This window comes from Orcinus orca, chromosome 1 (assembly GCF_937001465.1).
Source record: "Orcinus orca chromosome 1, mOrcOrc1.1, whole genome shotgun sequence".
Taxonomy (NCBI): domain Eukaryota; kingdom Metazoa; phylum Chordata; class Mammalia; order Artiodactyla; family Delphinidae; genus Orcinus; species Orcinus orca.
In genome coordinates this window covers 156,449,661-156,465,520 of record NC_064559.1, presented here as the reverse complement: position 1 = coordinate 156,465,520, position 15,860 = coordinate 156,449,661, and the positions used below count along the sequence as shown (strand labels likewise).

Here is a 15,860-nt window from a genome sequence, read left to right as displayed (position 1 = left end):
TGTGTATTTTACATCAACTTTTTAAAATAACTGCAATGGTTGATTTATGTATTTATTCTCACTGTTTTGCCGTGTGTTGTTCTATGTATTTTTAGACTATATTGTTGGGTGGATCTATGTTCTTAGTTGTTACATCTTCTTGATGTATTTTCCCATTAACCTTTATACAACATTCTTCTTTGTTTTGTATCTTGCCTTTAGTTTTAAAAATATATTTTGTCTTATATATATTTTTTAATTATTTTTGTTTATTTATTTATTTTTCGGTACGCGGGCCTCTCACTGTTGTGGCCTCTCCCATTGCAGAGCAACAGGCTCCGGACGCACAGGCTCAGCGGCCATGGCCCACGGGCCCAGCCGCTCTGTGGCATGTGGGATCTTCCCGGACCGGGGCACGAACCCGTGTCCCCTGCATCGGCAGGTGGACTCTCAACTGCTGCGCCACCAGGGAAGCCCGTCTTATATTTTTTTAAAAAAAGAATAGTTATGATCTCTGCTCTTGAGCCACTCACAGGCTAGTGGTTGGGACAGATATGTACAAATATGTATCAAAATAGGGCTTCAGTTTTAGTGGTTACTGATGTGCACTTGGTAGGCACATGAAGGTGTGGGAGCACAAGACTGGCGTGAGAGCCTTATGTGGGGATGTCTAGAGCACTGGTGGCAAGAGGAGTGAAGGTTTCCCAAGGAAGGAGATAGCTAAGTTGAAACTTCAGGAATGAATAAGAGCTAATAACAAAAATATGTGGGCAGGTAGCATTGAGAAGCATATCAACATCACCTGGAAATATTTTAGAAATTTAAATTTGATAACTCTGTCCCAGAACTAGAATCAGAAATTTTGGGGGTGAAGCCCATCAATCTGTATTTTATCAAGCCCTTTAGATGAATCTGATGGAACTAAAATTTGAAAATTTCTGGTGTAAAGGTAAATAAGACAAATTTTAGAAGAAAATTTGCATAGCTGCTACCATCCTCATTATGTACTGATTATCAGACTGTAGTTAATATTTATAACTTATGTTAGACTGCTGGACTAATTTTTTTTTTGGCCTCACTGCAAGGCTTGTGGAATCTTAGTTCCCCACCAAGGGATTGAACCCGGGCCTCCAGCAGTGAAAGTGCTGAGTCCTAACCATTGGACCTCCAGGAAATTCCCTGGACTAATTCTTAAAGTCACCCCACAGGAGTAGCCCAGATAGGGTGCCCCTGCTGTCACATCTGGTCATTGAGTGTCTCTGTGATGATTTCCACCTCTAATGCTGGTCACTAGATGAATCTAGAAGCCCCTGCTAGCCCCTGCTGCTTTATTGAGTGCAGTTCTCATTAGGGCCAGTGTCTTGAATGGGAGTATCCGATTGGTGAGAATGTGCCGTAGCTGCTAGTGTTTCAGCCTAACAGAAGAGTAGATTTCCCAGGCAGATGCTGGGCAGCCAGGTGGATAAATGTTCACAACAGAATGACTGGGCTATAAGTCTCTAGAGGCCCAAGAAGCCTGCTGAAGTAGTAAAGTGAGAAGGTAGAGGAGTAATAGGCAAATGCACAGCCAAAGGTGAACATGTAAAGGATGGGAAAGAATGAGCTCGTTTCTAGTCTATAGAAAATGACCCAGCAGGGAGAGAAAAATTGAAGATGTGGTAGAAGGGGACCCATTGAAGATACATGACAGAGAGTGAATGGTTCAATAGGCAAGTTCCAGAAAAAGAGCACAGATGAAGGGTTGGTCTTAAAACATATTGAGAGAAGAAAGGAAGCACTGTGGTGGATGAGGATATATTTGACGTCTGGGCAGAAAGTTTCCTGCTTTATTAACCAAGACAGATTTTAGCTCAGAGAAAAGAATTCCTTTGCAATGTAGTACATTTTTGTGATGACCTGAATACTTTGGGTGATGATTAAAATCTCACTAGGTGCCTATTCAAGAGAATTTCAAATATTATCAGTGGGCTAGGGTAATGTGCTCAGTTTTAAAGCTCTGTGACTATGTGTAAGGATTTATATTTTATAATTTTTATAATGTATAGGCCATAGTTAGGTCTGAGGTCTGCATTTTCTGAAAAAAGATATTATATATGAATATGTCAGAACATTACAAAATTGCATAGTAAGTTAGCTACAGCTGCGAATTTGAACTTCAGTCAGCTAAGTAGTCATTGGTCTGTTCATCTAAATGGTAAGACCCAGAAAAATGAGAAAATTATGATAAACTAAATAGATTTTTCAGCTTGCTCATATGATGAATTTAGTAGATTCTTTTGACCTGCTTTTATTTGAACTCAGGTTTCTGAAAAATATTAATACAGGAAAACCTAATTGCATGCAATTTGAGAAGCATTTTCTTTTCTTTTCTTTTTTTCTTGCCACTTTAATTGTTCTCTCCATTGTATGATTTGGTTAGTTTTACCAATTGTCACATACTATTTCCACCTTGAATTCTATTTTTGTGTGCATCTTTGGGCAATATATCTCCAAAAATTTAAATAAGACTTCAGATCAGGAGGAAGAGCTGGCCCATATAACAAACGAAACCTCTGTGGAAGAGGAAATCCATAAGGATGGTTACTATAGAAAAGTTTTCATCAAAATCACCTCCCCAAGACATTAGAGAATTCATGAGAGAAGTCTTTCAAATGCTTCCATGTGTAAATAAGTATGTATTTAAAAGGAACTAAAACCTAATGTTTATAAGGGACTTAAAGCCCTATAAATATGTCCCTTAAGGGGAAGCATTGTTTAAGGTCAGATATTAATGTTTGTCCGAGAAACTGAAGGAGAGATACCGTACAAATGTGTTATTTTTGAATTTTCTCTTAGACCTAGGAAGGAAATCCTCTTCTTCCTTTGTGAGGTGCCTATGTGTACATCAGACACTGAGCTGAGTGTAGGGAACAGTGTTAAACAGCTCAGACTCAACCCTTGCCTTCTTGGAGCTGATAGTAAAGACAAAGAACATAATAAAGTTTGAAAATGCTGTGATGTAATAAATATGGGGACTTTGAGAAACATATGCTAGAAGTATCTGCCTAGATTATAAGGGGGCAGAGAAGAATGAGCCAGAGAGAGTGAAGAGCATTTGCAAAGGAACACAGTCACATATAGACATTTGAGGACTTGAAAAGTTCTGTGGTTGGGAAGCTGGGGAATGATGAGAAATCAAGGTGGATGAATAAGCAAGGGTTGTCCAGGGAGTTTGGACTTTTGTAACTGCTAATACCTAGTTTACTTTGTCTCTTCACTGTCACTCTTGTCAGCATTCTTGGTGATTTCAGCATCAATCTGGATGATCTTCAATTTCTTGAAAGCTTTACTTTTACTCTTCTCTTTTTCATCCAACCTAGCTTACCCATTCTCATGGATCTTGTCATTAGCCGATAAGCTTGCTCTTTCTCTAATCTCAGTTTCAAGGATCCCACTCTTTGACCATCTCTCCCCCTACCCGTCATGTCAGGCCTAGTCCCTCTGTCACCTCAGCCTCAGGAGTAAATCTCCATGCCCCTTGGCTCTGCTCTCTGGGCCCTTGGTTCTGCCCTCTGATTCGCCTTCCATTTTTTTAATGAAAAGTTACACATCTCTGCAGCTGAGTAGTTTTCTCAGCATGCTTCCGGTTGGCACAATTTGGGGAATCCAGTGGCTTTGTTTCATTTTGTACTCCTTCAGTCTAAGCTAGCAGTGTTTCTGCTACTGTAATTCTCTCACAAGATCGCACAGCCTCCTGGGAATCTTACTGGGGTTCACTCCATTAGATAAAAGCCCGCAGGTTTCTTAGAAATAAGCTCTTCTCTTTGCTTAGAAGCCATTTCAAACATCCTTAGCCATCTGGAGAGGCTGGGAATTTTACAACTTTCAAGTCCTAGTTCCTTTGTTTAACAGCCCTTTTGTCAATGAATATCTCTCCTCTTGAAACAGTAAGGAACCAAGAGGCATTTTCAGCACTTGTTTGGAGATCTCCTGAAATAGATCACCAGATCAGTAGGCACATTCTACACTGTCCACAGAACTGCCGATGTGTTACTTAGCTTTCAACCACTATGTAAGAAAGATTCCCTTTCTTCCAGTTTCCAATATCATGTTCCTCACTTCTTTTTGTGTCCTCGCTGGCAGTGTCCTCAAACTGTAGATTTCTACTAACAGTCTGTTCAAGGTGTTTTAGGCTTTCTCCATCATGCCTCTTCAAATACTTCCAGCCTGTGTCCATCACCTAGCTCCAAAGCCACACCCACATTTTTAGGTATTTGTTATGGCAGCATCCCACTTCCAGGTACCAATATCTTCCTTGGCTATCTATGCCATATGATAAATTACCCAAAATTTAGTGGCTTAAAACAACAGTTATTCATCATTTCACAGTTTCTGTGGGTCAGGAATCTAGGTGCAGCTTAGCTGGGACATCTGCCTTAAGGTCTTTCACAAGGTTGCATTGCAGATGTCAGGTAGGAGTGCAGTTATTTCAAGGTTCAACTTCAGGAGGATCTGTTTCCAAGCTCACTCCCTAGGCTTCCAAATTCCTCATGGGCCACTAGACAGAAAGCCTTAGTTCCTCCCAGGCTGTGACTGGAGGCCTTCTTCAGTTCTTTGTCCTGTGTATTCTCCATAGAGCATCTTACAACATGGCAGCTGGCTTCCCTTAGAGAGAGCCAGAGAGACCTGCTGATGACCTTATTTTTGATTTTCACTGGGAAAGCAGGAGGTGGAGGGGGCGGGTTCAAGTTTTTGCTTTTCTCACCAAAATCTACCAGCCTGCTCATGTCAGTGCCTATGCAGTTTCCTTGTTTTCTTTAGTTGCTGATGAATTCTCTGGGTTCCAATATAAAATGAACCCTTTCTTCTGTGTTTTGAGTCCCATCCCCTGTTGTCACTCAAGGACTTTGTTCTGGCAATTATCCCCTCTCTCTCCTGCATCATCAAGTTTTCCTCTCAGCCGATACACATGCTGCAGTAACTCCCACTTAAAACGTAAATTTCCTTGATCACACATTTCCATCAAGTCATCACCCCATTTCACTACTCCCTTTAAAGAAAACCAAGTTTTGAACTATGTGAATACATATCTTCAGAAGTTAATATAAAAAGTCAGCAAAAGTGACTTCTGGCCATGAGGGAATAATAAGTTCTAGGATTACTCTTCTGTCATAAACAACTAGAAAAGTCGATAAAAGTAGAAAACATCTATTTTCAGATATTGGACAAAGGCAGAACAGAACGTGATTCCTGAGAGGAGGAAACAAAGTAAGTTCTATTTTACTCAGGTTTTCCGGGCTGGAGGCAATTTCCAGGACATGGCACAAGGCTGGGGAACTCAAGCAGAGCCCAGCAATATTGCTGAATTGAGGAGACAGAGAGAAGAGTTCAGAGGGTAAAAGGGGGCTTGATTCATAGGGCAGGGTACCTGAAGCAGGGAGGTACACAGGAGTTAGCACTGGGGTCCCCTTGATTCTTTGGCTGAATACCCATCTGTCTATGATCTTGGGCAAGAAAACTTCTAGGAAGAGAACAACTACCAGGAGCTGTAATCTAAGCAATTCCCAGAGGTCACACAGGGCCAGGAATAATGAAAGTTTCCAACAGGGAGACTTGGAGAGACCTTGTTGAATATCACTGACATTCAGTAGAAACCACATAATAGCCACACTTTAAAAGTGGGGCCAGATTAGCCCTAGAGTCAAGGCTATTCTATACTCCCCCCAAAAAAGCTTAAAAGAAGCTTAAAAGGTTCACACTTAAGTCACCCAAGTAACTTAGCTGATTGCCAGAACAAAATCCAACATTCTTTAAGGCAAAACAACATAATCCAACACTCAATTGTAATATTCACAATGTCTGGCATCCAGTAAAAAATGGTACATATATGAAGGAAGAGGAAAATATAACCCCAAAAGAAAAAATAGGCAATAGAAGCAGACCCAGAAATGGCAGAGATAATAGAATTAGCAGACAGTTAGTTTTAGCATGCTCCACATGCTCAAGGATATAAAGGAAAACATGAACATAATGAGGAGAGAAATTGACAATATAAAAAAGAACAACTGAAATTTTTAGAGAAGAAAGATGCACTATTTGTAAACAAACGTGCTCAGTGTTAATTGGGACATTTTAGGCATAGTGTTATTTAATTAAGAAACAGTGTGTGCAGGCCACAGTGCTAGGCTCTGTGAGAAGTACACTTTCCATTCTTTCTCTCTTACCTTTTTTCTTTCCTTCCCCCTCCTTTTTTCCTCCTCCCTCGCTCCCTCCCTTCCTTCCTTCCTATCAAGATGGACTCATGGATTATTATTTTATTTTGTGAGCTATATTTAGTTACTATCATTATTTATTTTATTGCTCACACTGTCCCATATTTGGCAGTGGGTGCTTATGTAAACTGGCCTCTGTGTCCTTTTGATGTGTTAGATCTTTTTTTTTTTTTTAAATAGGACTCCTTACTTTCTAGCACTACAAGATGTTTCAGGTTGATTTTATACTTTTCCTGCTCTGACACTGGTATCAGCCATTTTTCCAAGGAGCCCTGATTCCTTTCTGTTGGAGAATGATGTTTACAAAGTGGTATCGGGGGGCTAGATGCTCACTGTTACTTGGGTGGTATTGTTTCTAGGCCCACTCAGCTACATAGTTATATGTATACATACACACAGTACACACATAATGTGTATATATAATACTCACAAGTCTATATTTTTATATCTCTCTGTATATACACATATTAAAAGCATATTAAAACCCAAAGAATGTTGGATTTTGTTCTGGCAATACTAATGTCTCTTGTTCTAGTTCAAAACCACAGGATCTATCCTAGCCTTTCTTTTCTTTCTTTTCTTTTTTGTAACTCCTTTTTCTAGCAGTGAGAAATCTTGCTTCCCTTTCCAACAATATATTACCTAGTTGCTCAGTCCTAGAATACACACAAAGTAGTTTTGGAATAGCTAAGCCATACCACCATAGAAAACAAATAGGGTAACTAGAGTGCAATGTTTGTTTAGACTCATTTTGCCTTTGCTAAAATTCTGTGTTCTGAAGTTAATTAGGATATCCCCTCCCCTTCTGCCTCAGGTGGTTGTATTGTTAACTTGATGTACATTTAGGTCTATTTGTTTTCGTTTGCATTCCTTTTTTATTTTCTTTCTTTTTTCTTCCTCCCTCTCATCCTTGTTGATTTTCCATTTGTTTGGTGATATTGTACATCTGATGAGTACTTTGTGTTTTACAGAATGGTTCTTAAATTTGTCTCCTTGATGAAATACATCTAAGTCAACTTCTCACCTGGGCCTAATTCATGAGGTCTGGACAGGATTTGCATTTCTATCAATTTCCAGATGATGCTGATGTTACTGGCTTGGGGACCATACTTTGAGAACCGCTGGTCTATGACACTTATTAAAAACAGATTCCTTGGCCCCAGACCTACTGAATTCTCCATGGAGGGTCCAGGAATCTATTATGATGAGACTAGTCTGGGACACTAACCTGTTCTTTGAAATTACTTGGGATTGGTAAACTAGATTTGGGGGAGTAACATTTGTATAGGTTACCAGTCTGAGATTTAAAATGTGACTTGATTAAATTATACACAAAGCTAATGCTAAATTTTCCAATTCATGTGTATTGGTTTGCCCACTATGTTTTGCTCTCAGTTTATGTCACAATCAAGAACACTCATTTGGTGTTATTCCTATAATAATTTAGTATAGATCTTTGCTTAGAGAAACATTAATATATTCATAGAAAAATTTGAGGGGAACAAGTAATTTGATCAAAGGTCAGATGATAGAATGTGCTTTCTATAAACCATTTGTGGCTAAAAGATGAAATTTCAGTACTAATTATATATCTAATTTTTGAGTAGAAATATTGCCAAAATTGTGAAATTTGCAAAGAAGCCAAATTTAAAATTTATTTGACCATTTTTTTCACTATTTTCACTTGCAAGTAAAGTTTACTCACATATAGAGAAATTAAATAGTGACACTGAATTTGTGTGTGTGTGTGTTGGCAACGCATAAAATATTTTGCTGCATAAACATTTTTCAAGAATTTCAGAAATTCTTAAGTTTTGGTTATCTTAAGCCAGTGTATCTCTTTCTTATTTTAAAAATTTGATCACCATTTTAACTTATACTACTTTAAAATTTTGATGGTTTAAAAGTAGCATTATCAAAATTTTAAAGTATCATTTGATGTTCATAAATACTTAAAACTTTTTTTTTTTTTTTGCGGTACACGGGCCTCTCACTGTTGTGGCCTCTCCCGTTGCGGAGCGCAGGCTCAGCGGCCATGGCTCACGGGCCCAGCCGCTCCACGGCATGTGGGATCTTACCGGACCGGGGCATGAACCCGTGTCCCCTGCATCGGCAGGTGGACTCTCAACCACTGCACCACCAGGGAAGCCCCTGATGTTCATAAATACTTAAAACTTTAAAAAATCTTTTGGAAGGTAATAGAAATTCTTATGCTGACTTTGGCAAGTAACAAGGCTGGTGTATTACAGGTTTCACACAAACTTGGAAAAACTTCTGCTGTCATAAATATGAGAAATATCTAATGTTTTCCTCAAGGAAAAAATAATTTGAAATAATTCTGTAATTCTCTAATATTCTGATTTATAGAAATATTAACATAATTCAGATTATAATTATTCTTTAGTTGTGGCCATTAAAGTCTTTAGCAATCCCCTAAATAAAATGACAATGGTAAAAGTGAAACTTATCTTGTAATGATAAGACAGCTTGTAATGATAAGACAGCTTGGGTGTGATGAAACAAGCACTGAACATGGAAGTATGAGACTTAAGATGAATTCCAGGTCTACGTTCTCTTTGAGCTCAGTTTTTTACTTGTGAAGTAGGTGTTATTAGTTCCCTCATAAGGGAACTAATAAGGTGGTTTGAAAAATTGAATTAGTGATCCTCAAGGTGTTTCGTGTACATTGCAAATATGTTATATAATGAAATTTGATGATATATTTAATGTGGTTTCCTTATTTTTGTGTCTTTTGCCCATCAAATACCCACCTGTAGGGAGTACAAAATGTTTTTGGCCTATAGCTGGGATTAAAAATTTTTTTCTTAAAAGTCTAGAGAGTAAATATTTTAGACTTTGCCCACCATACTGTCTCTATCACAACCTTGTAGTCACAATTAATATGTAAATGAATGAGCACGACTGTGTTTATGGACACTGAAATTTGAATTTCATATAATTTACGTGAATCATGGAATATTCTTCCTCTTTTCTTTGTATTGTTTTAAACCATTGGTTAATGTAAGAAGTCCTTCTAAAAATGGGTGTTATTTGGGCTGCAGGTTTCTCACCCCTGTTTAGAGCATTTGAAAACTAGGTTTAGGTTCATTCTTAGACTTTCATGATGGGGTTATCTGTTGGAGTGGTTTGGGAAATTACTGAATGGAGTTTGTTTTTTTTTTAAAAAAACACAAATTATGAAATACTACAATATATGTTGTATATATACATACTATATAATATATAATCATTGTATATAGTCATTATTATGAATATATATATTTGCATATATTTAAATTGTAAAGAAAATGAAAATAGATTGATTAAATAGAACACAACAGTGAAGTGGTAGAGAAACCACAGAGTTAATTTCATTGGTAATCAGCCGTATTCTACAAATGTCCACTGTATTTAGAAAAAGATGGCATTGGTGAGACCGTGTAAAGTAAGACAGTGTAATTCTAACTTTTCTTTTTGTTTTAAAAAAGAAAAATATCACCAGAATTTCCTATCCTTTAAAAAATATTACTGGAGTATATGTGTCTTGTTTTCTGTTCAGTTCTATTTGTGGCTTAAAATTTGGGAGTTCTTCAGTCAAAGCATAATACAAGCTGCAAGCATATTTCTGACATAAATAACCACAATTCATTTAATTTGTTCCATACTCTTCTGATAAAAGCTTTTATTTTAATATTTGAAAAACATAAAAGTCATGGTGTGATATTTTTAAAAATAACATTTCATTGGATTTGTTTAAAGATTTAGATAAAGTTGAAAGTGCTAAGTCATTCCACCTCCAATTCAAAATGGAATTTCATGGGTGTATAGCCCTTTAAAGTTTTTAAAAATACTTTTATGGGGCTTCCCTGGTGGTGCAGTGGTTTAGAGTCCGCCTGCCGATGCGGGGGACGCAGGTTCATGCCCCAGTCTGGGAGGATTCCACGTGCCGCGGAGTGGCTGGGCCCGTGGGCCATGGCCGCTGAGCCTGCGTGTCCGGAGCCTGTGCTCCGCAACGGGTGAGGCCACAACAGTGAGAGGCCCGCGTACTGCAAAAAAAAAAAAAAAACTTTTATGTAATTGTCTTTTATATTCACAAAAACTTAATAAAGACAGATGGTTCAGGCATTTTCTCTGTTTTACTGTTTAAGGAGACCAAGGCTCACAAAGATGAACTTACTTGTCTATGGTCTTATGGTTCATAAGCAAACAGAAAAACCTGATTTAGGTCTCAATGTTAATTTAGTGTGCTTCTTACAATAACAGTATCCCTTCCACGGTGCCCAGGATATTGCTTTGCACATTAAAGTGTCCTGTAAATGTTGTTTCCTGATTGATGTTTTTTTTTGGGACTAAAGGAATACTAAAGTCTAGCTCAGGAAACTTGAAAAATCTATCATAATTCAAAGCACTTAATAATTCGTGGGGTGTGTTTGGAAAGGTTAGGGTCCATTTCTCTCATGTGTTTATATCTGAATACTCATGTATAGGCTAGTTAGCACAGTTTCTAAAGCAACACTTTCTCCACGTTGAATTTTTAGTTAGTATATTTCTCTCTTACAGCTTTTTCCTCCAAAAGGACTGAGGTCTTTTCTGAAGGCAGTGATCATGCCTAAATATTAATACTCTCTCCCTGTCCCCAGGTTCTTTAAAAAGCGTGCAGTGGCTTGGATATGAGGCAGCAGGTGTTTATGGACAGAATGGGGGTAGCTCAAGCAAGACAGGGAATATGAGGCATGGATACCCCCCGCCCCTGCCATGAACTTCCACCCTAAAGACTTCTCATTTATACCAAGGCTTAGACTCTCCATGGGATGAGGCAGATTAAAAAAACAAACACGAAAAAATCAGAAATAACAACTGTCTGTGTCTTGGTTGCAGGCTGTTATTCTCTATGCCTTGAGTTGGGTAACCCTATAAGATAATTACAGTTATTTTTTAAAGTTAACCCATTCATTTGTAGGTTTACAGTGATAGGCAAAGTATTGCTTAAAAACTTTTCCCTAGATTTCCTTTTTTTTGTAAACAGCTTTTTTGACATACAAGAATATAAAATAAACTGTACATATTTAGTGTAAACTTATAAGTTTTGATATATGAAACCACTCATAAAGTCTTCACCATAATAAAGAAAATGAATCTATTGTCAATCACAAAATTTCTTCTTGCCCCTTTGTAATCCCACCCTCTACTCCTACCTGTGGTACCCTACCACCAGCCCCACCTCCCATCCTCCACTGTCCCCAGGCAATGACTGATCTGACCCTTTCTGTAACCAAAGGTTTCTTTGCATTTTCTAGAATTTTATATAAATGCATTCCTACAGAACTTTTGTCTTGCTTTCACATGGCATGATTATTTTGAGATTCATTAATGCTGTGTGAATCTACTGGCAGTCCATTCCTTTTCATTGCTGAGTAGCATTCCATTATATGAATATACCACAGTTTGTTTGTCTACTCACCTATTGATTGATAAATGAGTTGTTTACAGGTTTTGGCTCTTACAAAGAAAGCTGCTACAATTCTCTGTACTTGTTTGTGTACATACCTCTGTAAGGATATATGCTTTTACTTCTCCTGGATGAATACCTGGGAATGGAATATGTAAATTATATAGTAGGTGTATGTTTAACAACTTAAGAAATTGCAAAACTGTTTTCCATAGTTGTATCATTTTACATTCCTACCAGCAGTGTATTAGAGTTCCAGTTCCTGCATACCTCTTCGATATGTGATATGATGAATCTTTTCAATTTTGACTATTCTAATATGTGGATAGTAGTATTGGGGTTTTAATTTGCATTTCCTGAATAACTAGTGATTTGGGGCTTCTTTTCACATGTTTCTTTTCATTCTATGTATTCTGTGGAGAAGTGACTATTGACATTTTGGCCTATTTTTAATTGGATTTTTTAATATTATTATTGAGTTATGAAAGTTCTTTATATCTTCTGGATTCAAGTCCTTTATTAGAGAGATGACTGGCAAATGTATTCTCTCAGTCTGTGACTTGTCTTTTGTTATTTTTTATCTTTCACAGTGTCTTTTGAAGAACAGAAGTTTTCAATCTTGATAGAAGTCCAATTATCAATTTGTTCTTTTTCTTTTTTAACATCTTTATTGGAGTATAATTGCTTTACAGTGGTGTGTTAGTTTCTACTTTATAACAATATCAATTTGTTCTTTTATGGATCATGCTTTTGTGTTTCATCTAAGAAATTCTTATCCAAACCAAGGCCACAAAAATTTTTTCCCATATTTTCTTCTAAAAGATTCATAGCTTTAGACTTGACATTTGGATTGATGATCCATTTTGAATTAATTTTTAGGTCTGGTGGGGGGTATGGATTAAAGTTGCTTTTTGGGGTGGGGAGCATGTAGATATCCCACTGTTCCAGCACAATTTATTGAAAAGATTACTTTTTCTCCACAGAACTGCTTGTACCTTTGTAGAAAATTGATTGTACATATAGGTGCTGGTCCCTCTTCTGTTCCATTAATCTATTTTCCTATCTTTACACTCATACTCCAATGGCTGATTATCGTAGCTTATTAGCTGTAACTTCTTGTTTTATGACTTTAGTGGTGGCTTTAGGATTTAGAATATAGGTCTTTGACTTATTATAGTCGAACTGATATTATACCTCTAGCTGCTATGACACCACTTTGTGTATAGTAGAAGAACATTACAACTGTGTACTTACAGATCTCCCCCTTCCCCAAGTTTGGTACTAATGTCATACAGTTTACTTCTACCTATGTTATAAACCCAACACTACACGGTTATTATTTTTGCTTTAATCAGTCAATAAATATCTACCCTTTTAGTTAAATTTCATTTCTTTGTGTGGAACCAGACTTCTATCTACTATCATTTTCTTTTTCCCTGAAGGACTTCCTTTAGCATTTTTTATGATGCAGGTCTGATGATAATGAGTTATTTCCATTTTGGCGTGTCTGAAAAAGCCTTTATTGCATGTTTATTTTGAAAGATATTTTTACTGCATATAGGGTTTAGGATCACAATTTTTCTTTCCTTTCAGTACTTCACTGTCTTCTTGTTTATATTATTTCTTTTTTTTTTTTTTTTTTTTTTTTTGCGGTACGTGGGCCTCTCAACTGCTGTGGCCTCTCCCGCTGCGGAGCACAGGCTCCGGACGCACAGGCCCAGAGGCCATGGCTCACGGGCCCAGCTGCTCTGCGGGATGTGGGATCCTCCCGGACCGGGGCACAAACCCGTGTCCCCTGCATCGGCAGGCGGACTCTCAACCACTGCGCCACCAGGGAAGCCCATTGTTTATATTATTTCTGATAGCTAACCTGCTTTAACCCTTGTCTTTGTATCCTTGTTATAATGTATCTTTTTTCCCCAGATGCTCTTTAAGCTGAGTGTGCAGAATAGCTGCCCTCAATTTGGATATTGTGTCCTACATTTTAAATATATCCAGTGCTTTCACACCTGTGTTAATATTTAGCTCTTCTTTTTCCATATAGGCTTGAAGTATTAGAAGAGTCACCTCTGCTCCCCCAGAAAAGCAGTTTTCAGATTGTTCAGTGCAACTGCAGTGTTCATGAATGTTGTGAATGTCATGTGCCTGTGCCAACAGTCAAAATCAATTACACCCTTCTTATGTATTTGAAAATCACATCTGGTGGAGTAATTTTTCACTCACCTCCAATGTCAGCTCAGCCCATTAATGTTGGTAAGTTGTGCATAAAAAAGATAATAGATATCAACATCAGTCATACAAACAGGTTGAAGATTGCTTACAAAATTTTTCACTAGCTTATCTTGCTTTGACCAACACTCTAAAGATGGTAAGTGTAGTACTAGGGAGTATTAAAAGCAGCTTCTGGAATGATTTAACAGCAGTATAGATATCTCTGCAATTGTAACTTAAATTCTTTTTGAAAACAGTTTGATTTCTTTAAATCCTGGATCCATCTAATGGATATTTATTGCTTGGTTATTACTTTTTCACATCTTGGATAACTATTTCTGAAAATAATTGAAAGCTTGTTATTATCTGAATTTATGCCTTCAGTAAGCATTTCTTAGAGGCTCATGCATGTCAGCCACTGACCTAGGAGCTGGGGAAACAATGGTGAATGCCTCACAGAACAGGGGCAGACAGTAGTGGGCAGAGAGAAACAGTAAAAACATAAATAATTTGCTGTACAAATCTGACCTTAAGAAAAACTCAAATAATAGGCAAAGGCCCATATTTTCAGTGCAAAGATTCTCCAAATTTATTTAATCAACTGGAATGTATAATTACATATATACAGTGTATTCAGTTATTCAGTGTGAATAATATAGGCAAATGTTAACAAACTATTTAATTTATTAACTCAGTTTTGTATGTGTATGTTAAATTATATATTACATATGATACATAATTTAATGGTGTTACTATTTTACATTTATATTTCCTGAAACGATTGTATACAAACTCTTTTTTTTTTTTTTTTTTTTTTGCGATACACGGGCCTCTCACTGTTGTGGCCTCTCCCGTTGCGGAGCACAGGCTCCAGACACGCTGGCTCAGCGGCCATGGCTCACGGGCCCAGCCGCTCCGCGGCACATGGGATCCTCCCGGACCAGGGCACGAACCCGTGTCCGCTGCATCGGCAGGCGGACTCTCAACCACTGCGCCACCAGGGAAGCCCTTAAATTCTTGTTATTGTAATATTATAGACCTGTATACAAACTCTTTATATGCATCTCTGCATCATTGATTTTGACATCACTAGAGCCACTTTTCCAAGTATCTGACACACTTTCCCACACAGCTTTACCTTCACTTCTAAGTTACTGAGGAAATAGCACTTTTTGAATCTGCATATGACATCATATTTAACATTAGGACTTTAAAATAACTTGTCCTCTAGGGATATATTTGTGATCTCCACAATGTAATTACAATGATATCCAAGGAATTCAGTCATGACGTTATACCACAGGGAAAAATACAAAATCTATAAAGTATCATCATTTTCTCTTTTTAAAACCAGTTCTATCAGGTGATTTTTAGAAATATTTAGAGCCAGCATTGAATTAAATTGTTTTTAAAAGTAAAGTAGTTAAGAGAAGTTGCTGCGATAGACTTTATAAGAACCTTAAAAAAGATTTTGTCTTATTTCGGATAATTTTGGGGAAAAAAAATCTTTCCTCATATTGGGATATATGTGATAATATTTTTAAAAGTGCTATGAAAGAAATAAGAGAAGTTGTGTGATGGAGAATGTCAGGTGTAGGGGCTATTATTTCAGTTTTAGATGTCCTCTTTTAGAAGATAGCATTTAAGCTGAAAGAAAAGAGATAGCCACGCGAAAACAAAAGGTGCTCCAAGCAGGAAGAATAGCACTCATAAAATTCCTGGGATGGAATGAGCTTGGAAGTTGGAAGAACCAAATACAAGACTCTTTTGCATGGAATGAATGAAGTAGGAGAATATTTAGAGATGTGGTTAGAGAGTCATCTGGGTCCAGGTCATACCATAAACCAGGGTTACAACTTTTGGATTTTATTCTAATTGCAGTGGAGGCATTTGAACCAGGAGAGTGATATGATCAAGGGTGTGTGTGTGTGTGTGTGTGCATGTGTGCGTGTGTAAGCATGCATATGTTT

The 15,860-nt window shown here is 37.5% G+C and overlaps 1 protein-coding gene across 6 annotated transcripts in view; it reads left to right on the top strand.

Moving 5' to 3' along the window:
- The window catches only part of LEPR (leptin receptor), a 96,933-nt gene that overhangs the window by 35,782 nt on the left and 45,291 nt on the right, over window positions 1–15,860 (top strand). For all 6 annotated transcript variants that reach the window (XM_033409039.2, XM_049698122.1, XM_033409038.2 and 3 more), the window contains one exon: window positions 13,724–13,932. In XM_033409039.2, the coding sequence (XP_033264930.2) occupies window positions 13,724–13,932 (209 nt within the window). The remainder of the gene's footprint in view (window positions 1–13,723; window positions 13,933–15,860) is intronic.